The following is a 23,111-nucleotide window of genomic DNA, read 5'->3' as shown; positions in this document are numbered from 1 at the left end:
AGCTGGCATTCGGGCCTTTTGGTGTTAAAACAGCATCTGGATTATAATACACATCTAAGACTGAACACTGGTTTCAATTAGGCTTTATTCCCCTTCAGCGATTTTCAAGACCAGAAGTAATTCAGTTAAGTAGCAGAGGATGGACTGGGAGACAAAAACAGATCCATTTAGATAATTGCTGCAAACATCATTTGTGAACGTCAATTACATTGAAGCTCTTAAGAACCAGAGAAGTCTCCTGAGGCAAATGTTGTCAATGTGGGAGTGGGTCACTGTCTGTAAGAGAGCCTGTGTGTGTGTGTGTGTGTGTGTCTGTGTGTGTGTGTGTGTGTGTGTGCTGGCTGCAAACAACAGATCTATTATTGAAGCCTGTCCCTTCAGTGGCAGATTTTAGGACATAATACAATTATTTTTTAATATAAACTAAAATGTTTCCCTTTTTATTCTATTTTTTTTTTTCATGCACGCCATGCAATGTGACCCTATATCCCACATGACAAATACTGCTTCTTGGATAGTAAATAGTATTGTCAGGTATTTATTTATTTTTGACAGTTTGTCAGTAAATAATTGCACCTACTCCTTGTTTCATGACTTACTCTTTCTCGTGATCGGATCAAAGTGTGAAATGTTTTGTCCAAATCAAATGTCAGGAGGAAAAACTTGAAGTTTTATACATAAGGCTGACATTACGCTGTTATTATTATGACGTCTGTCATTAGCATGAATAAGGTGTCATGAAGGCTGTTGTTCGTTAGCCTAACCCTAACCCTTTGTTACCCTAACCCTAACCCCTAATCCTAACCCTAACCCCTAATCCTAACCCTAACCCCTAATCCTAACCCTAACTCCTAATCCTAACCCTAACCCCTAATCCTAACCCTAACCCCTAATCCTAACCCTAACCCTTTGTTACCCTAACCCTAACCCCTAATCCTAACCCTAACCCCTAATCCTAACCCTAACCCCTAATCCTAACCCTAACTCCTAATCCTAACCCTAACCCTAACCCCTAATCCTAACCCTAACCCCTAATCCTAACCCTAACCCCTAATCCTAATCCTAACCCTAACCCTTTGTTACCCTAACCCAAACCCCTAATCCTAATCCTAACCCTAACCCCTAATCCTAACCCTAACCCCTATTCCTAACCCTAACCTAACCGCACTCGATCCCTCCACCTAGCCCAAAAAATGCCAACATAGCTCCAAAGGTGTCATAATTTAACAAACAACACTTAATGACAGCTTAATGACAGCCTTCATGATACCTTACTAATGCTAATGACAGATAATGCCTTATGTATAAAACCTAAAGTAAAATGATTGACAAAAATAAAAATTCACTGACTTTTTTGCACACATCAATATTATCTGTAATTGGTCTTAAACTGATGATGCTATGTTGTATTGTTATTTTAGTTGGAGGTTATAGCTTTAATCTTTTTAGGCCGATGCTGTTAATGTAGCTTGCATGTTCAGTGCTGTTGCCTGATGAGAGGATTTTTTAATAAATATATGACCATGTGTTTGACTGCTTTGCTTCTGTGCGTGTTAAAGATAAACAGATGAAATAAAAGGTGAGCAATAGCAGAATTTCTGAACTTTGGCCTGCACAATGGTAACCAATCTGTTCTCTGACTACGATGACTTTCTGTTTGTCTAGCATCATTACGCTGAAGCTCTTTGCATATTATCCTTTCAATCCTCAGAAGGTTGTGGTAAAAAGAGTTGACGGTAGCAGACCAGTTGAGGAAAATGTGGTGAACGTGTCCTCAGCATGTTTTCCCTCACAACCCTTTCACTTTTGATCTGAATCCTGTCTGTCTGGGAGGTTCACACTGTGAGGTTAAAGAGCAGAACAAGCTTGAAGCCCCACCTCCTCCAGCCTTACCAGCTCATCTGATTGGCCCCTCCTTTCTCTCTACACCACCCTAAGGCCTTCCCCTTAAGACTGCTTTCAGCCAGTGTTTTCCTGTCAGTCTGTGTGGATATCACTGTAACACAGGCCTCCACACATGCTTGAACTTCTCTATCAGTGACACATTACAGTGTTTCACAGATGAGGAAAAGGAGGACGAGCTGACAGAGAACACTGTTTGTTTCATCCACAGTGAGGGGAAGAACATAAGGAGAGTCAGCATGGAGTTCAAGTAAGTGGAGGGACTTTGTACAGTGTACAGTAATGTGTTGGATGATGCCAGGAGGGAGGGAAAAGGAAAGAGTTATGATCAAAGGCGATCCTGACTCTGAGTGAGGATCCTTGGTGCCTGATTAAAACTGGTTTCTAAAAACTTGAACGGATTCCAGATACTGTTCAGCTGTCTTAATGTCTGTGATTTCCTTTTCCTGTTTGTGTCCCTTTAATACTGTGTGTTCAGGTACAGTGGAGTTAGTTGCTGTAATACATTTGAGTAAAAACAGGTTTTAACTTCTACTACCATCATGACAGGGAGAGTGAACAACAGCAGATGAAACCAGGCTGTCCAGCCTTTTGGTAAATGTGGCTAAATACTGTTAAATCTATTCGTTGTTGCAGTTTCTACACAAATTTATCCAGTTTAGGGTCACATTGTACCGGACTCTATCAACATCATGACCAGGGCAGGTCACTGATGCACAATGTGTTTAGATTGTGCGTATACAACACATTCTCAGAGAGAACATACAAATCCCCACATTAACCTATATTTTAAAAGTTTTTTCTAGTATTAAGGGGTAAAAGAGAACTATTTCAGGACTAATGAAACATTGGAAAGTACTGGTTTTAGTATTTGTTTGGAACATTTTAGCTAAAGTTACGTCAGGAAAAGTAACTATTGCCCTACAGGCTGTAGATGTCTATCTAAAAGCCACCAGCTGTGCACAGGCTCCTGCTTTCACTGAGGAACATGTTTTACTCAATGGTTTAAATGACTATAGGTGAGATGGAGCTGGAGTGTGCAATGGTTCAATTCCAGTTCCATCCTAATCATTGCTTGGGGAAGACTCTTCACCACATTGTTGCCTGTGAATTGATTAGATGGAGGCTGTCATTTCTTTGTCGGGGCTGATGTGGCTACAGAGGTTGTTTACCTCCACTGAAATGACTTGTGGGGAGCATGTTTTTTATGTATCTGAGATTTGCTAGTCTTAGATGTCGTGGCACTGTAAACAAACAAACAAACAAACAAACATGATCTATTGTCAAGTCATTGAACTGTCATTTAAATGTCCTTAAAGCTGGGGTATGTAAGTTTTTTTTGGTTTTATTTGGTCAAAAATCCATAATCATCTTATTATATTGAATAGCATATTGTAATCCAAAGTGTTCTGAGTAGACAGTGAATCTCTTCTCCTTCTTTTGGCTCTGTAAATGAGCTTTAGAAATACAGGAGTGTGACGCTGGACATCAGCCAATCAGGGATCTTTCTACCAACAGGGCTATCCCATGAGCTGTTTTAAGTGTTACCATAGGTTGCTCGTCAAAAGTTGATGTGCGTTCTGGATCTGGGAATAGGGACAGTTCTATGGCGTTATATTCAAGCTGAAATCTCTAATGTGGCTTTTGGCGCAGCGGTTACACGGCAAATCAAGAAGAAAAAGGAAGACAGAGGAGGAGGAGCAACAGAATAAAAGGTACAAATGTGTTCAGGAAAAACGCTGTCTGCGGAGTCGGTGTGTGCGGCAAACAGCAAGCGATCTGCTTTCAGTCAGTGCAGTCAGAGTCAGAGAGAGAGAGTGAGAACAGATGGGATAAATTGCTTATTAAAAAGTATATAGGGTGGAAAGAACAGATTCAATTTATCTGCAGTGTGGACGGAGTGTTTTTGCTCTGATCAGCTGCAGCACGGCTGCTTGTGTTTGAGCAGCAGCTGTGACTCTGAGCCTCTTACTGTCCTCACAGTAGCGAGTGATACGTGCTTTCATGTCTCTAAAACATCAGAAAACTCCAATAGCACAAGATAAAGTCCCTACATGTGTTACTCGTCTCTATGGAGAAAACAGTTGCAAAGAGTTCCACAGTGTGTGCGTGCACGCAAGAGCTTCGTTCAGTAGGGGAGGGGGAAGCGTGGAGCACCTCACGATTCTACATGCCCCAGCTTTAATTAATGAACAAAAAACCTAAAAACAACAACAACAACTACATAAAATTATGCTTCATGGATGGCAAAGTTTGGTTTACTGAGCGAGGTATTAAAGCAGAACTAAGTAACTTGCGCTTTGCGCTCCACCTAAAGGTCCCTTTTGGTTATGGCACTGTCGTAAAAACACCGCGGCCCCCCGCCGCCCGCCCCACCCCACAGCTACATGCGCACCTTTGCTCTCCCAAGACGGTAGCAACCGATCAATGAAAAATTCTAATACAACAGTGACACTGAAAGGGTGCTTTCACACTTATAGTCCCATGTGACCATGTGAACAGTATGAGGAAGAAAGAAAAGTAAAATAAATGAATGATGTGTGAGTAATACGGAAGGTAGTGTGGAAATGTGTGTGATGTGTTTGTTTGTGTGCTGACAAGGCGGCTCTGTGGATGGATGGATGGATAGATAGATAGATAGATAGATAGATAGATAGATAGATAGATATTTGTGTGTGTGCTGCCTGACGGAGTGCTGGGTTGCGAGTGTGTGTGCGTGCCTGTTGCCGCGACGACAGTGTGTTTCTATTGGGCTGCCGTAAAGCAGTATGTCTTGCCACCGGGTCGGAGGCAGGAAAGTTGTAAGTACAGTTTTCTGTCCAGAGACAGCAGGGGAGGTGAAAGACCCCCCAATCTCCCCATAAACACTTGTAATACCCTCAAAGGGACTACTTGAAGGATTTATTAAGGTGATAAAGTTACTTAGTTCTGCTTTAATTTGATATGGCAAAAGTAGAAAAGCAGCGTTGATTACATTTTTTTGGCGCTATAATAGGATTCAGGAAGTGTGTTGTGTCTGAATGTGAGCCACAGGTTTTTATTCAGTTGGCAGATCTGCTGCATGTGCACACTGTGTTATCTTACGCAGACAGAAGACACGTTAATGCTGATACAGTGACATGCTGAGTGCAGAGTTATGACATTGTGCTTAAAATCTTCAAACACTGTCATTTTGACCTTTAAAAGGCGTTTTTCCTGTTTACCTAAACATTTGTTAAACAGCACATTTTCCTCTGTGTCCATAATGCAGATAATGGGTGTGTGTTTGGGGGGGGGGGGGGGGGGGTGTTCAGGAGGGGTCTGCCGTTGTAATCTCGCTTCATCCTGTTCCAAGCGTCTGCCTCAGATTAGCATGTTTTTATGAATTAAAGACACGTCCTGTGTCACCATCTTTAGTAATAAAGGCTGAAGCTAAAAGATACAATAGGTTCATATTTCAGACACAACGTTGTTGTCATCGTGTCTTTCAGCTGACGTCACACACTACGTTACTTTGGAGTGCCACGATTGTTATGTAAATACGTCTAAAAACAGGAGCCACAGCTAATGACAGCAGTTGTTTTATTCTTGTATTCTACATTTATTTTCAATCAAATACAGGTTCATTTCATTCTGCTCAGATAAGGAATAAAGTGCATGTACACAGTCCGTCTATAGCCAGAAACGCCTAGTCATGAGGGAAAGCTTCTCATTTGAATAAGATATGATGAGACGAGCTCTTTAATTGTATTACAACTCATGAGATGAGGCATGTTAGTGTGAATATGTTGATAAGTGATAAATGAGGTCATCTCTGTTTGACAAGGTAGACAGGGTTGTGTTTATCTACCCTGGTCTAAACGGGATGATATGAGTTATTTTGAGTAAATAGGATTTATTTTAGTCAACTAAATCCCCTACTGATTGAGTCGACTAAAATATTTGTCATATTGGATAATTGAAACCACAATACAACTTTAAAAGTAAAGAATGCGATGACTAAAGTCAAATTATTTTTTCAAAAGACCAAAATTAAGACTTTAATCAACATTTGCTGTTAAATTAACCCTGGTGCAGAAATAATAAGACAAGTCAGAGGAGCTGAGTGAACATGGAGAAGTCATCTCTCCACAGAAACTGTTACCAATCTTAAACACTTTATTTATGTATTTATTTGTGTACTTTGCACTGTTACCTGCTGTTTAGGCTTCATGGTAGCCTGTTTAACGTAATAGCCTACTCAGAACTGAAACAGAAAAAAAAACCTCTGAGAAATATATAAACCTTTTGCAGTAAAATGCTGAGATATTTAGGACAGTTTTTGAACTGCATCATCATATTTGGCTGCCGTGTTGGTCTACTGTACCTCATTTATGAGCAGAGATTGAGTTTATAAACCAGTGTTTTCCTTGGATGACTGGTTTTATTGGTGGGTAGAGCACTGCTTTATATCCAGAAACCTAGAAATGCACATTTTTTTTAAACTTTCAATTAAGCGAATAGATATGAACAGATGGGTTGTGTGAAACATTATTACAGTATCTGAATTCATGACGTTCCAGTGTAACTATAATCCTGCCTCTCACTGAACTCCTGGATGTGTAACTAAGGCTGGGCAAAAAAAAAAAATTGATTTAATTGATTTATGATTTATTGAATATGTAGATTTTTCGCGTTCCATCCTTGTGGGTTACCCTAGCGGGATGTGAGCCAGCCCCCTCTTTGTTTACCCTTTGAGTAGGCTATATGTGTTTCATTTTCTGTTCGCACTATGCTGAGATGCTAAGGGAAGAGTTTATTATTGTTTTAATTGTAATGTTATATGTTATAAAATATGTTATCTGATTTCTTCATCAGAAAATTGAAGCTACTGTAAAGTTGCTGTTGCACTTTTGCTTAAACCTGGGTTAAAGCTTGAAATTGTTGAATGACAGAGAATCATTTACTTTTTATTTTTGGGATTGTTCTATGCATTTCAACTCTTGAGGACAATCACAGCAATACAGTTGCACTTTTGACAATACATCTGATGTCTGCAGTCATTTTTAAGTGCATTGAAAAAAAAAATTGAATCGAAACTCAAATTTTTCTTAAAAAAATCAGAGATTTTTTTTTTATTTTAGGCAAAATCGCCCAGCCCTACGTGTGTAACTAGTCAGACTAATGAGTCTCCAGTCATCAAACACTAAAACTGGCTCAATAGCTGAAATCCAGTTAAGACTTATGGAAACCAGCTGACACAAACACTGATCATGTGTGTAAAGTTTCTTGTTAAAACAGTTTCTGCTAAAGAACATCTACAGAGTGAAAAGTGTCATGACTCATGGAGAACCTGCTCCATGCTTTTATCTCTAACAGACTGGACTATTGTAATGGTTTTCATCAAACAGCTACAGCTGGTTCAGAACGCTGTAGCTCGGGTCTTAACCAGAACACACATTACTCCAGTTTTAAAGTCTTTACACTAACTCCCAGTCAGCCTCAGAATAGACTTTAAAGTTCTGCTGCTGGTGTATAAATCTGTGAATGGGTTTGGTCCAGAATACATCAGTGACATGTTAGTCAGGTATGAACCCAGCAGGTCTCTCAGATCTATGGACACAGGTCAGATAGTGGAGCCCAGAGCTCACAGTAAACATGGTGATGCTGCTTTTAGTTGTTATGCTGCCAAAAAGTGGAACAAACTGCCAGAAGAGCTGAAGTCAGCATCAGATGTGAGCATTTTTAAATCAAAGTTTAAGGAACACTTTTAAACTGTCTTTCAACCCTCATGTAATCTATAATAAAAAAATATATATATATATATATATTTGGTTTGGTTTTTCAACCGTCAACAAACCTTTGTTAAATGTGTTAATTGTTGTTTATGTTTGTTTGAATATAATAATATTCACACATGTTCTGTGTTTATGTTGCTTTTTGAAGCGTCATCTTCAGAATGTTGATAAAGCAGCTATAGAACAGGTTGAGTGAGGTGTTTAGTGTCTTTCATCAGATGCCTCTTAATGTCTGTAGTGTATTTTCAACGTTTGATTGAGCTTCATTTTAAATCTAAAACTGCTCTCGTGTAGCAGCTATAAGATGACGAATGAATGCATTAGTATGAATATAATTATTATAAGATCCATCGCACCATTTGTACGCTTTAACTGACCCTAAATTCTATTTCTCCAATGTTCTCATCCCAGTTTTGTTCCCCTTACACGCTCCTGTTGGTTTTTCCTCGGCTGGTTCTCATTTCTCCTGCAGGCTGATCTTGCTGATGTTGGCAGGTTCTTGGATGAGGTCAGTGGAACAGCTTCAAAGCTGTCCGACGTAACAGAAAAAACAACAATCTAAAAACTGGATACACCACTCGGTTCAGTCGGAAGTAGAATTCTTTATTACTGAACAGCAATGTCGCTTGGCTCTTTGGCATTTATTTTATGTCAACAGTCCCACACGTACGGTATGTGTTAGTCGTGCAAGTGGAACTTTTTCTTCACAGTAACAATTACATTGCAATTTCAATTTACAATATATTACTTTGCTAGTAAATGTCCCTTAGCAAAGAGTAGTATACTTCAATTTATTAAGTATAAGATATAGAAAGTATACTATGGACCATGTACTTGTAGCGTACTAGAAAGTATACTAATTTAATACGTCTTCGGACTTATTTGGAACATTTTAAGTTGAAAAAAGTATACTTTTAGTATACTTTATAAGGTCATTTTAAGTTTGCAAAAGTACACTTTCAAGTATACAACAAGTACTCTCATCTATATACTACTATTGTACTAAGTATATACTTCTAGTCCACATTTTAGTTTATTAGAGTATACTTTATAAGACCATTTTAAGTACACTTTCAAGTATACTGCCTCCGTTTAAGTATAAAATAAGTATACTTGTAGTATACAGTAAGTATAAGCTTTAGTATTAAAGTACAAGTGTAAGTCTACGTGTTAATGTACTTAGTCTTAGACTATTCTTTATACTTTTCAGTATAAGCGAAGTATACTTCACTATACTTTTCTTAAGTTTATAAAATATAGTATATAAAAAGTACACTTCAAGTATACTTCCTCAGATTTAGTATAAAATATTCCTCTTGTTATCAGAGCTCTACTCATGTTTCTATTAGAACCGGTTATTTAAATACCTGCCGTTCCATTCAGGGCGAAAGCTTCTGGAGCTCAATGATTGGTGCATCGTCCGTCTCTCAACAGCAACTGTCATATCATCATCTGAGAGCAGGAATTTTGGTTTTTGGTTTCCTGGGGTTTTTCCCTAGTGTTCAATGGCACTCCTATCACGAGCCTCCTGTGGACGCTTTGCTTTCTCATTGCTGTAAAATAAGAAGAAGCTAACGACACAAGTCCCTAAACTTTATCAGTTGTTTCTGCGATTGTGTTGCTTTTAAGGGATTTCACTTTTCAAAAGTGAATGTAAATGAGGCCACCATGATGTGGGCCTTTTCACTGCTCTTCATTGGCTCTGTCTGTTCAAGAATGCTCAAGTTCTTGAATTGGTTTATTTTATTTATGATAATATTTTATTATTATTTATTATTTATTTTTTGCCTTGCCTCAAACTGATCTGTAAGGGCTCTACTGCATTTTAGGGGTAAAAACTGTATTTTCTAAAAAAGTGATCAGTGACCAAAAGTACAACCAAACTGTCATTTCAGTCATTCATTTTAAACACAATTGTTTTGGTGTTTGAACTGTATAAGTTTAACTACTTTTTACTCATCAATAAACTGTTTTAAAACAAACCCAAAGGGAACAGAAGGACAGGAAGCACTTTGTCTACAAAGTCCATGACTTCGACCTTATGGAAAGAGAAACAGTAAAACTTATTATTCATTCCTATTACAATGGCATTAACACGTTCTGTTAGATTAGTAACTGAGATTTTAGCGTCCACCACAACGTAAGTCACCATGAAGAATCAGCCAATCACAAGAGCCACAAATAAACACCCCTTTAAAAAAGTGTTAAAGTCTGTAATAAATGTGTCTAATAAGTCATTAGTGAATACCAGAGAACCACATGAGTGAGCATGAGAAATTGTAAGAAAATATGTAATGAAAATAAAATGTTAATGTATAACTTAAAGACAAGCAATGTGAAATTAACAGTAAATATGCAATGTGTTGACTCATATAAACTGTAAGTATATTAAATAAACACATGTGCTTCATATACACATTTATTTTTTATTTAGGCTGTTTTATAATTTAGGAATTAGAGCTGGGCGATATATCGAGATTCAAGATGTATCGAGTTTTCTATTTTGGTGATATAGAAAACTATAATATTTCATATATATATATATATATAATAGCTTATTAGTATCAAAAATACTAGTTTTAAGAGTCGCTGCTTTTACTTCTCAGAACAACATGTAAAACTCAGTTAGATGATTAATGTGTGCACATATTGATCAGCTGTTTGTTAATAAATGTCCATGTGTAGCATTTTGCATCAGCAAATTTAACCCAGACTTGTCTTTCTGGTCAGACTTTATTTAATAAAATTATCAAGATTTATATCGTATATCACCATTTTGAGAAAAAATATTGAGATATGAGTTTTGGTCCATACCACCCAGCCCTAGTAGGAATATTCACCGCATTTTAATGTTAATAAAGGTCGACCTACCAGATTCTAATCACATAATTGTATTTAGTAAGTGGTTGACACGTGGGTATTTTAGATTTATTGAATCAGAATCAGAATCAGAATCAGAAATGTTTTATTTGCCATGTACAGTTTTAAGGACAGTACAAGGAATTTGACTTGGTGGTTGGTGCACAAAACAAACAACAAAAAGAAATAAAAACAAAACAACAAAGAACAACCCAGCAACAATAATAATAATAATAATGATAAATATAAAGGATGAGGGATAAATAAAGGATAGATAGAGAATAAAGGATAAATAGGATAAATATAAATATATATATACAGTGCAGCAGATATCAAGCTGGTGGAGGTGGTGATCGGGTGGGGGGGGGGGGGGGGGGTTCAGTGGGTGACTTGGGGTGTGTTCATGCGGATGGTGGCAGAGGGAAAGAAGCTGTTTTTGTGTCTGGAGGTTCTGGTCCTGATGGACCGAAACCTCCTACCAGAAGGGAGAGATTGAAACAGTTTATGACCGGGGTGGGAGGGGTCGGCCACAATCTTTCCTGCACGCCTCAAAATCCTGGAGGCGTACAGGTCCTGGAGGGAGGGCAGATTGCAGCCGATGACCTTCTCTGCAGAGTGGATGATACGCTGCAGTCTGGCCTTGTCCTTGGCCGTAGCTGCAGCGTACCAGATGGTGATGGAGGAGCAGAGGATGGACTGGATGATGGAGCTGTAGAAGTTCACCATCATCTTTGTTGGCAGACTGAACTTCTTCAGCTGCCGCAGAAAGTACATCCTCTGCTGAGCTTTTTTGATAAGGGAGCTGATGTTCAGCTCCCACTTGAGGTCCTGAGTGATGATGATGGTCCCCAGGAAGCAGAAGTACTCTACAGAGCTCACTGTAGAGTCTCCCAGGGTGAGGGGGGTGAGGGGGGCTGGGTTCTTCCTGAAGTCTGCTATCATCTCCACTGTCTTTAAAGCATTGAGCTTTATTTAGATTTATTGTACACCTGTCTTAAAATATAAGGCATACTGGAGCTTGGTTGGGCGGGTGGGACGGATCGTAGTGGGCGCCAGAAAATGTCCCTTATTTTCAAATCCAAAACTTGACAGGTATGAGCCTAAATGTCTGTCCAACATTGGTTCCCAGAGGCTTAATCTACAAATTCAAAACAATGAGTGGAATTTAGTTATACTACAACTATTATGTGATTACTTCAATATACCCATGCCACATGACCTCACAGGTCACCGCCATGTTGAAAGAACAAAGGTTTTATGCTTTTGCGCTGTGTTTGGGTGCTCTAACACGGCAAGGACTGGAGTACACAAGTCTTTCTTCAGGAAATTAAATTCAACTAAACCAAATTGTTTTATTTGCAATGATCCAAGTGTGCAGATTTATTTTCACACAAACGTATCAATAAAAATCGCTCAGATTCTGAAAAACCAGCATTGCACACTCATATTACAGATGAATTATGAAGAATTAGCCTTCTTACCCTGGATTTAACCACATGGAGTCCATTATGGATAAAAGCAGCGACTTCACAAATCCAGCCACAAACAAACTGGTTGTAAGGTTCCAGTCCCTTTAAAACTTTGCATGTGGTCCACTGTGTATGAACTAGATGTAAAGACGAGGTCGTTCACGATGTCAGGGTAAGTCACTCCAGGGAAACAAGAGACATCTTCATTCCATTTTCCAACAGGGACGTTGTTGGGGTCATTCCTGCCGATCAGACCTAGTTTTTCCTTGTACCGACTTCTCTCAGCTTCTGGTAGAGTGTCAACATAATCCGACATGCTGAGGCCAAACGGAGACGACCTTTGACAATCGTTTAGCACATGGGCTCCTTTCAATAAGTCAAAAAATAACACTGTTATTCAAGTAAACGCAACCACGCCGGTGCATCCGTATAGGGCCGTCATCCTCCAAGATGGCGCTGGGTCAATGTGTCGTGACGTCAGTCGCAAGGGTCTATTGTAAGTAAATAGTCTCCTTTGTCAAATGTAGCTAATTATTGTTGATAAAATAGCCTCTACAGCATAAAATAATAATTATTTCAATAAATGACAACAAAATATAGTATTTTACTGAGTGATAGTACTATTCATTTGTCCCCAAAAACCATCCTAAAAAAGAACAGGGAACATTTCCTGATTATTTTTAAATAAATTGTTAAATCTTTCCGAATGCCCCATGCAATGTGCTCCTGTACCCCTAGGGGTACACGTACCTCTGTTTGGGAACCACTTGCTCTGGTTGAAAATTTGGAGCAACTTAGATTTCAGTGTTTTGCCCAAGGACACTTAAACAGACAGGTGTAGCCTGTTGGCATTCTAATGTGAATTTGACATCAGTTGGAGCTTAAACTCACAATTCTTGGCAAAAGAGAAGGTGTTCTACGTCACTGAGTTAATGAGTAACTCTGCAATACTTATGTTAATAAGTAATAAGTTAAGTTAATAAGTTAATACTTATGTTTAAAACATCTTCATGGTCATTATAGAAGTTCTAACAGCTGCAATGATGAGCCAATGAGCCAAATACATAATTAAACCACAACCATGTCACGATGGAACATCCTCTATGATGTCACTGAGCTAATTAGCACGTGGAAATGTCACCTGGAGCTTTTTGACTAATTGACTAAGCCAGTCACCTGTGTGCAAGACGGCAGTTAGACTTCAAACAGCTGTCAAAAATTCACTTATTAGACAAACTTCCAAAAAACACATATTGTATGTAGACAGCATGGAGATGTTGGTAATGTATACTTAACAATTATTTTTGCATTGACTTAAATTGTTAGCATTAATGCAAAATTCTAAATGCTGTTAAAAAAAGTCAGTTTTTGGGTTAAATTTTTAAAAATATTCTCCAAACTTCATTTTCGATTACTCCCAAATTTGGTCTTTTTTTAGATTAATATTGAAAATGTATTAAGCAAGAATTTGTAAGTAGTACTTTATCATTTCTGATGACCTAAAGGCTCTTTATTTTCTTCTTTTTTTTTGATAAATCTAAAATCTGTGTTAATTGTTAGCGTAGGATGGTGAAGATGTGCTGTAGCAAGTTTGATGTGTTTGGAGGAGGTTTAATAAGTTTTAAAGTTTTTGAGTAAAAAAAAAAAAAAAAGAGTGATTGATGTTATAATTTGCAATAGATTTATATTTGGGTGAAAGTTGCAAATCTGTAGCATGTATGGTTGATTTGTTGTGTATTTTCAACATTTCACCACCTTTAAGACCTTTGGGCCCTTTTTGTAGATGAGGAAATCTGGCGTGGAACTGAACCTTTGTGCAACATGTGATAATTGTTTGTGCCTGTGAAGTATCATTTTTTTTGGAAAAAGAACAGGCACAATAGATTCCAGGCAGCTTGTGCTGCATGGCCTCTAACTAGAGGTTTAGTGGGGTAACTTTCTTTAAAAGTCCTTGTAAAGCAGCCATGATGAGAAAAACCTGGTGGTCAGGAAGACACGGTGGGCGCCATTGTTATCAAGTATCACTGCTGGTGTTTGGATACTTCTCTAGTGGATTTTCCTCCTAAACTTGTCTGCTGATAATTTCACTCCTCCTTCTACTCACTTGTCTCATGCAGCGTGAGTTCTCACTCCTTACCCTGGATTTCCACTGGATGTGTTTCTGCACCGAAACTGCTCCCATGTGTGACTGAAGCGCAATCTGCAGTCCAGCATTAGAGGGATCTCGCCTCAGGAGATCCCTCTAATTCTCATGTAATCGCGCGATGCATATGTGTGATTCAACCATGGTTTTCAGGTACAGTTCGAATTGCGTCCGCTAGAGCTGAAACGCACAATTGCCAAAAAAAAAAGTCAGTTCTTTCAAAAATGCGGTATCAGTGAACAGGTTTTATTCCCCCGAGTCCGGATATGTGCCATGTTTTGAGTGTCCAAAATGGGCCGGTTGAAGGTCCCGAAAGGTCGGTGTTAACCCTCATGAACACGTAGTATTTTATTTTAAAAATAATCTGGACATTTCATTCTGTGACTATGTACTTCTTCCTGTCCCGGCTTATTTTTGTTAATTTGCTGCAGAACAACTCCAGCGTCCAGCCAAAAATATCAGCTGCGTTGCTGTTTTGCAGCAGTTACGGTGCAGTTAACGCATCCAGTGGAAATCCAGGGTTAGTGCAGATAAGTGCAGCTGACTGCAGGCTGTGGCTGCTCCGATGTACAATAGGAACCTACAATAACACGTCAGAGGGAGCTACAACACATGGTAGAGGAAATTCAAAGAAAGTAGGTGTGACTTAAATTAAACACTGCACCAGAATCAACTGAACATGGCTGCTCCCCATGGCTTGTCTTTTAAGGTATATATATTTATACATTATTGGAACGTGAACATGTTTAGTTTTTTGCACTAGTATACATATACCTGTTTAATACCGGTACAGCTAACTCGTAGCAACATTTGTTGTAGTCGTACATTACAGTGACATAATAAACAGTGTGTGTAAGGGGTCAAATAAGGACAAACTATTTTTGATTGGCTGGTTTTAAAGGGCTGTGTTCACCTTATTTGATCTGCTATACTTTGATTTTTCACTCAATCACTGATCATTTGTTTCCATGTGGTTTGTGATCCTCACTCTGCACATCCACAGTGAGTCAGCACACCCAAAAAAAAACAAAAAAAAACATCCTCTGGCTGCATTTCTATTGGCTGTGCTGGGGTCCCTTGTTTCGTCACTAGGATTCAGTCTAGCCCACGTAGTCCTGATGCTGTGCTGCAGTGAGGCAGCACTTTCCTCACACAGAGAGAGGGATGACAGATTCATGGATGAGACAGAGGAGAGGAAGTGATGGGAGGGGGGAAAAATGATCGGGCTCCTCAACTTTGCTCACATGTGTGGACGCACACTGGGAGAAGCTCACAAACATCCTGGCATCTCCTGCTTGGCTCGATGTTCCTGTTTGGAGTGAAAAGTCATTTCCTGTTGGAGCTGATGCGACTTGAAGGCATGTTTTGAGCTGGTATGTACACTGACTGTTGATTGACTTCCTAAAAGTCCTGATATATAATTGTTATTGTTTTTAGGAGCATTCAGGGACTAGATTCTGTCCTGAGCTCAGTTTTCCATAGTAAAACCAGTCTCTCTGTCATGTGTGTGTGTCCATGCCACTGTAAGGATGATGGTTCAGTCCTGCAGGACTTATTCCACTTAGCTGGTGAGGATGTGATTATGTAAGAGGAGCATTTTGTTGCTGCTGCGACCTTGTTCACTGACAGCACAGCACAACGCTGCTTCTGTTGTGGCTGTGGTTGTGGATTTGGGATTTATTTTTTTTCACTTCAACAGAGCCATATTTGAATATACTGAATCCATGACAGGTTGGTGAATTATTAACATGCAATCTGATCAAATCTGAGCTTCTTTAGCTTGTTTGTTGATGTGAATCAATCAGGTTTGAAATAGTGTTTTTTTTGTGTCAATGTTTGCAGATGATATTGACTATTTAAACTATACTATTTCAAATAAAGCTGCTTATTGTTGTTGAACTTCTTAAATGAGTCAAAAAAAAACAAACCCAACCATTTCTGATTTTAATGTCACCATCAAATATTAAAGCTGCACGTTCACTTACTGATCGTTCACACGTTACACTCCAGCTTATATAAAAGCCTGATTATTCACCGTCAGTGTACCAGGGCTCTTATAACAGTAACTGTATCCTCCACATTGTTGCCTGAGGCTTTAATATCTGCTTTCAATGAGAGGAAGGGTTGAGTCTAAAGAAAAGGAGATTGAGAGAAAACAGAATGAAGGCGAGGAGAAGTAAACCTGATCCCTGAGGGTTTCCTCTCACTGACACACTTTCTTTGCTGATGATGTTAGTGGAATAACACGCAAAGAGGGGGGAAAAGCTTAGCAATACAGTTAGAAATTAGTTAGTTTTAGCAATATCTGGATTTTTCTAACCTTATATTTAAATGTTCTTGTGCAATGCTTGTTATCACATAGTGGCCCATCAGTGTCTCCCATCCTGCCCAGGGGGTCCCTGTCTTCATTCACAGTCCTTAAGCCTCTACTTCCTTTCCAACCATATGAAAGGGCTTAGAAGATAAATGAGTTCATGTGTTTGTTTTGTTTTTTTTCGTCGATTTGTGCTGAACACGTCGTCTTGGGCTTCCTGAGAGTATAATCAAATATTCATCACCTAAAGTGCCTTTTTCAACCAACAGCTTTTGCTCTTGTATAGGGCACAGCTGTAGTCTCAGCACGATGGTCATGACGTAAGACGCTTCCAAATGAATACTTATCTAAAGAGTAGAAAGAAAAAACTGTTTGTTTACAACAAAAATGCAATGCATCTTAGGAAAAAAATGCTAACCTATTGTAAGTGCTATTGCTTTAAAATGTATGTGACATTTTATGCAGCACGCTAAAATTAGTGATTGCTGAAATTCTGTTTATTTGGATACATTTTTAGTTCAGTTTTTTTTTTTTTTTTTTTTTAAGAACTATGTCTTCTATTAATCTGCAGTAACATCTGGCACTGCTCACCCTGAATATTTGTTAATCCTGGTTCAAAAGCTTTAAATCGTGAGCATATGCTGGATTACGAAACTGTCTCATAAACCAATTGTAATGTACTTTACCAACAAACACTGAAAGCTTATATCTACACCCAGAATAAAACAGTGTTTTCCTAAATAATAATAACAAAGCTTATATTAAAGTTTAATTTTACTGCTCCCTTTAGACACATTACATTCTATCTCTATCTGATAGGGCAACACTTTGAAAATAAACGTTTAAAGGAGTGAATTGATACAAAATAAACGCATTAGAATAATAAACTGAGTCAAGTTTTGTTAACCAAGCATCAATCAATAAATCCATGGAAATTTCTGGGTTTCCCACTGAACTTAAACGTATCACGGTGGACACTTTCAGTCAAAGGCACTTGAAATTATCATTTATTTGCCAATATTTGACTTTTTATACATTCGTTTATGTAAATGAATGCTTATAGTGCATTGTGTGGTGACATATTTGGAATAGTGTGTAAAGTCTGTTAGCTTAAACTGTGTGATTATGTGTTGTCTTGTAAAATGACAATTTATAAATGTTCTTATAATTCTTGTTCAAGTTCCACCAGATTACTGAAACAAATTCAGTTTACCAGAACACTATGAGATGAGCCTCCACACTTTTCTGTTTATCCGGCCGACACCCACGTCTCCTCAGGCAACAAAAATCATTATATTGTGGTCGATGCTGCAAACTGTCCCTGCTTAGATGTGGGCCTGTGTCTACACACTTTATTTATTTAGTTTTTCAGATGAGTTTCTAGGAATGTTTCAGTGGTTGATGGATTTGAACTTGTTCTTGAGAATTTTTGAAGAACAGATCATTGTATGTATAATAAAGGTGATTGGGATGAGTCACCTTTGATTTCAGATTTGTTTTTTAAGTCTTTGGTTATAAATATATATTTCCCTACTATATTTAATCTATCTTGAGGGGTTTTTGAGTATGACACAGTTTGGAAACAAAAATATAGTCATCCTATCATACATTGTACTTGTTCAATTGCTTTTTAATTGAGATTTCAATGAGTGATCTTTCATTTTACCACATCATCATCACCAGTGCCATTTTCTGCATCCTCACTGGTTCTCTCTGTGTTGTCTGACAGGGTGCTGGCTAGGAGAAGAAAGGCCCTCTCATTCAGAGTATTAGAATGGCCGGTGAAGGCTCCAGTATTCCCAGTCCTGTTGTTCGCCAGATTGACAAGCAGTTCTTGATTTGCAGCATATGTCTGGACCGCTACGAGAACCCTAAAGTATTACCCTGCCTGCACACGTTCTGTGAGAGGTGAGTCCCCACAAAGTGCTGAGAATTCTGACAATGTAGGAATCCTGCATGACAGCATGACACTGTAATAATAACCTGTTAGTGCTGGTTTTGTGCATAAGAACACTCTTTACTAAAGGCTGGCAGTAACTTATGCTGTTGATTTCATCCATTTCTTAAACAGTCTTTGTTTTTGACACAGGACAGATTGTGTGAACTGTACCAAGCTCTCCCGTCTCTCTGGGTGCTTCTGGAAACCCATTGTGCTTTTATATATCAATAGTCTATTGTGTTGCTCTCTCTCTGCAGCAATGTGTCTGATACACATAAATACCTGTGTGTGGTGTTTGTAGCGGCGTGTTGTGATGTCTTTGTTTACAAATATGATTTATTCAAAAAATACTTAAAGCAAGGTATTAAAGCACAACTAAGTAACTTGCGCTTAGCGCTCCCCCTACAGGTTCCTTTTGGTTATGGCACTGTTGTTAACACTTCGCACCCCCCCGCCGCCCGCCCCATCCCACAGCGACATGCGCACCTTTGCTCTCCCAAGATGGTAGCAACTGATTACTGAAAAATCCTAATACATCAGTGACACTAAGGGTGCTTTCACACACAGTCCCATGTGAACAGTATGAGGAAGAGAGACAAGTAAAATAAATGAATGATGCGGGAGTGATACGGAAGGGAGTGTGGAAATGTGTGTGGTATTTGTTTGTGTGCTGACAAAGCAGCTCTGAAAATGGATGGATGGATAGATGGATGGATATTTGTGTGTGTGCTGCCTGATGAAGCATGGGGTTGAGAGTGTGTGTGCGTGCATGTTGCCGCGACAACAGTGTGTGTGATTGCTGTGTGTTGCTGCTGAGCTGTCACTGCGTGGAGTTGCTCCATTCCTCGGACAAAGGTCTTCTCTGCCTAAGTTTGAGAAAAGTGAATTTGTAGACAACCGTATGCATAATCTGTGTGGCAAGTGCGGTTTTCTGGCCAGAGACAGCAGGGGGATGAAAGACCCCCTAATCACCCCATAAACACTTGTATTACCCTCACAGGGACTATGAAAATGATTTAATAAGGTGAAAAAGTTACTTAGTTCTGCTTCAACCAGAGGTTTAACCATTTTCCCTTGTAAAAGCAAACCTTTCACAATAGCGTCTGAAAACTTCTCACAACAAATCATTATTTTGTTGTAGCAAAAAACTGAAATCAGTGTCCATGGGGCACAGAGAAAGCAGACTTTAGGCTGGATCAAAAAAATGCTAATGTCCGAGCAATCTTCATGTTTATTTCCTTACAAATAGGGATGTCGCGATACACCATTTTCACTTCCGATACGATTCCAATATTGTAGCCTGTAGTGTTGGCCGATACCGATTACTTATTTTGTAGTGTGGAATGTTAGAAAAGGCTTGATCAAGTGATGTTACTCAAACACAGAACAATAGTCAACAATTCAAGTTCACTTCTGTTATTTTTACTGTCGGTATATGGTGGGAACAACTGAGGGCGGGGACAAAAACAACAAAAACTTATAGGAGTGCTTATATCGGAGATTTTAGACGCAGTCTGATAAAATCAGTTATTCGTTTTCTGGCTGATATCGGACCGATATCAATATCGGATTGTGACACCCCTACTTACAAATCACTGACAACTTGGCGTTTCCTCGTGTCACTTGAGGTTCTCGGTAAAAACAAACATTTACCTTCTTGGTGCTCGCCACTCCTGCATACCAGGCCTGCTAATAAGGATCACCTGGTGCCTACACATCACCCAGCCAACTACTTAATAAATAAATCCCATAGAAAGCGTATCTTTCAATAAACAATAACATCATGAACCACTTTAAAGTAAAATATCAAATTATTTAAACCTAGAAAACAAGCAAAGCTCCAACAGTTATGTTATTCTTACGTTGCTGGTCATTAGCTTCCAAGCTAACTTCACTTAAGCTTGTGAGTTAACAAGCTTATACCATGTATGAAATTGAAAGGACCTGATGTTAATGCTAAAGCTAGTTTCAAACATTAGCACAGAACTCACGTCACAGACTTTAACTCATTGGACTCACTTTCAAGCGTGAAACTTCCGTGGATGAGAAGGTTTGGCTCAAGGTCAAGTAAAAAAACATATTTCGGGCCAATTTCTAACAGCTTCTGAAGTCTGTGTTAGCCAAATGCTAACTACAAGGTTTCAGAGTTCAAGGAGGCCAGAGGAAGGCTATTAGCATAAGCCTTTTTAGCATTATATATAGTATATAGTCATAATATTTTTCCTAAACCTAGCACTAATAGAAAAGATTAACTTTAGCATCTTGAGGTGAAAGCTTCTGTTTTAAGATGATGAATTTTGATGATGATGAATTTTGTTTAAATCTCTGGTGATCAACTTCTGGTCTTGGCCTGAACTTTCTCTTTCTGTCATTCTCATGCCCCGTATGTTTGTACCTTTGTAGTTTCTTTTAGTGGACACGCAGGTGAAACAGTGACATACTTTTCAAATGGTATGCTTGTGTAGGAGTTGCACCAGTAAAGAGACGCACACAGACTTTGACCATCATGCGCTGGGTGAAGAGCAGACTGCAGAGCAACGAGCAGAGAATGTGTATCTGTGGTAGTGTGGGCACGCGCGTCCGTGTGCACAATGATGATCGTACCACAATTGACTCGGCAGCAACACTGCGTGCGGGAATATCTCTTTAAAGTTGTTTAACTAAATTGTGTTAATATCCATCCAGCCTTTGTCAATTGACCTGATCTGTTAAATGTCAGAAAGATTGATCCTGATCCAATCATCGTTGGCTTTCTTCTTCCAGTTTTGTTTGTTGTACAACCTGCCTTGGACTTGCCAGCTCCGCCCAGTGTTGGAGTCAAAAAGTGCAGTAACTACACACCTTTTATGTCTGGGGCCATATTTCTTCTCTGCTGGCCAAATATACGATATACTGTAGTTTGGACACCCCTGCATTAGCAAATAAAAAAACTGGTCATAAAAACAACAAAAGATTATAAACACATTTTGTTTTGTTGTAGATGGTAGTGATATACTCCTACATCTGAATGGCTAAAGGCCAATAAAGGTTTTACATTGCCATCTCTTATTGTGATTTTCTGCTTCCTTTGTCTTTTAAATGACCACTAATGCATCATTTACCTGTATTAACTTATTTTGTATTCACTATTGCTGATATTGCAACAACACCTTCACAAAGAACATTTCACAGACATTCACAGAATTACGTCAAGGTCTGACTGTTTTTAAGGTAGGCTCTGAGTGTCTTGATGCAGTTTGTAAAGATATAATTGGTAGTTATAAGTGGTATTAGGCATCGGTTTTCTCAATAGAATAAAAATGAAGTAAAATATGTTGAAAATATGGAGTTTACAGTGATTCTCCTTTTCCCCCTTTAGGTGCCTGCAGAACTACATCCCGGCTCACAGCCTCACATTGTCGTGCCCAGTGTGCCGCCAGACCTCCATCCTGCCGGAGAAAGGTGTGGCGGCACTCCAGAATAACTTCTTTATCACCAACCTGATGGACGTCCTGCAGCGGACGCCGGACAGCTGCAACAAAGAGGCCTCGGCCCTCAACAACATCACCAGTGTGGCTACGGGACAATTACTCTCCTGCCCCAACCATGGAGGCAGTGTAAGACTCACTTTGATATCAGTCTGTCCTTTGATCTGCCTGTTTTCTCCTCCATGATAACACAAACTACCCATATGGTGAATATTCATAACTCAATCCTCATGGTGTAGCTGAATGCCAAGTCAGAGTATCAGTAAGTCACAGGGATTTAGTAATGCGGATAATTGCTAAGTTCAGTGAGATTATAGAGCTTGGACCAAAACAGGGCACAGCAAACCGCCTACCACACCACACTTGTGGTCAATGACTCATGCCCAAACTTTTACATGTTTTGCAGGTCATGGAGTTTTACTGTCCTCCCTGTGAGACCGCCATGTGTCAGGAGTGCACCAGCGGCGAGCACGGAGAACACCCGACTGTGCCTTTGAAGGACGTGGTTGAACAACACAAGGCCTCTCTACAGGAGCAGCTAAATGACGTAAAGAAAAGGTAAATAAATAGCCATATTACAACAGCACACTGGGCATGTGGGATAATTTATACAAGGCGGAGGAAACAATCAATGTTTTGATCACATCCCAATTTTACCACATGAATGCATGACTTCATTGTTGTTTCTAGGCTACCTGAGATCGACTCGGCTCTGCAGATGCTCTCCGAGATACTGATGCAACTGACCAATCAGAAGACCTCCATTGAGGAGGACATCCACCACACTTTTGATGAGCTGCAGAAAACTCTCAATGTCCGCAAGAGTGTGCTTTTAATGGAGCTGGAGGTCAACTTCGGCCTCAAGCAGAAGGTAAAGTGACATTTGGCTTTGCAATGGAGTTCTTCAGTGTTTGAAGTCTTCACTGGTTTATCAACAGGGTGTTCATCTGATTTGGATTAAAAGTGTTGGGTCAGAACCAATAGTTTTTCGTTGCATTACAAATTGGAATAAAATGTTTTAAAATAGAGTTACTTATTACCCGCCCACAAACCTCTGACACCATAGTTTTCTGATGCTGTAGGCCCGATGTTCTGAACATAATATCAAATGTTAACATTGCATGAATTGTGATGAACTTGTTGTTTTGGCATAATGTTTAGGGGTACCCTTGAAATATATTTGGAATCAATGTTTCCTTATCCATTTTCATGTTTAACATTTTGGTCATATGCTGCATCTGTGTACCAATAAAACAGACAAA

At 39.1% G+C, this 23,111-nt stretch overlaps 1 protein-coding gene across 6 annotated transcripts in view; it reads left to right on the top strand.

The window, feature by feature from the left end:
• trim2a (tripartite motif containing 2a) overlaps positions 1-23,111 on the top strand; it is a 41,769-nt gene that overhangs the window by 5,700 nt on the left and 12,958 nt on the right. Inside the window, exons 1-5 of one of the 6 annotated variants that reach the window (XM_028452000.1) lie at positions 1,977-2,152; positions 18,173-18,351; positions 21,741-21,978; positions 22,256-22,407; positions 22,540-22,720. In XM_028452000.1, coding sequence (XP_028307801.1) covers positions 18,218-18,351; positions 21,741-21,978; positions 22,256-22,407; positions 22,540-22,720 — 705 coding nt within the window. In that variant the 5' untranslated portion in view covers positions 1,977-2,152; positions 18,173-18,217. Of the gene's footprint in view, positions 1-1,976; positions 2,153-14,807; positions 14,839-15,347; positions 15,503-15,752; positions 15,861-18,172; positions 18,352-21,740; positions 21,979-22,255; positions 22,408-22,539; positions 22,721-23,111 lie in introns of those variants that run through there. The other 5 variants (XM_028452035.1, XM_028452010.1, XM_028452027.1 and 2 more) reach the window with 5 other exon arrangements.

This window comes from Gouania willdenowi, chromosome 1 (assembly GCF_900634775.1).
Source record: "Gouania willdenowi chromosome 1, fGouWil2.1, whole genome shotgun sequence".
Taxonomy (NCBI): domain Eukaryota; kingdom Metazoa; phylum Chordata; class Actinopteri; order Blenniiformes; family Gobiesocidae; genus Gouania; species Gouania willdenowi.
This window is presented reverse-complemented; position numbering and strand designations above follow the sequence as displayed.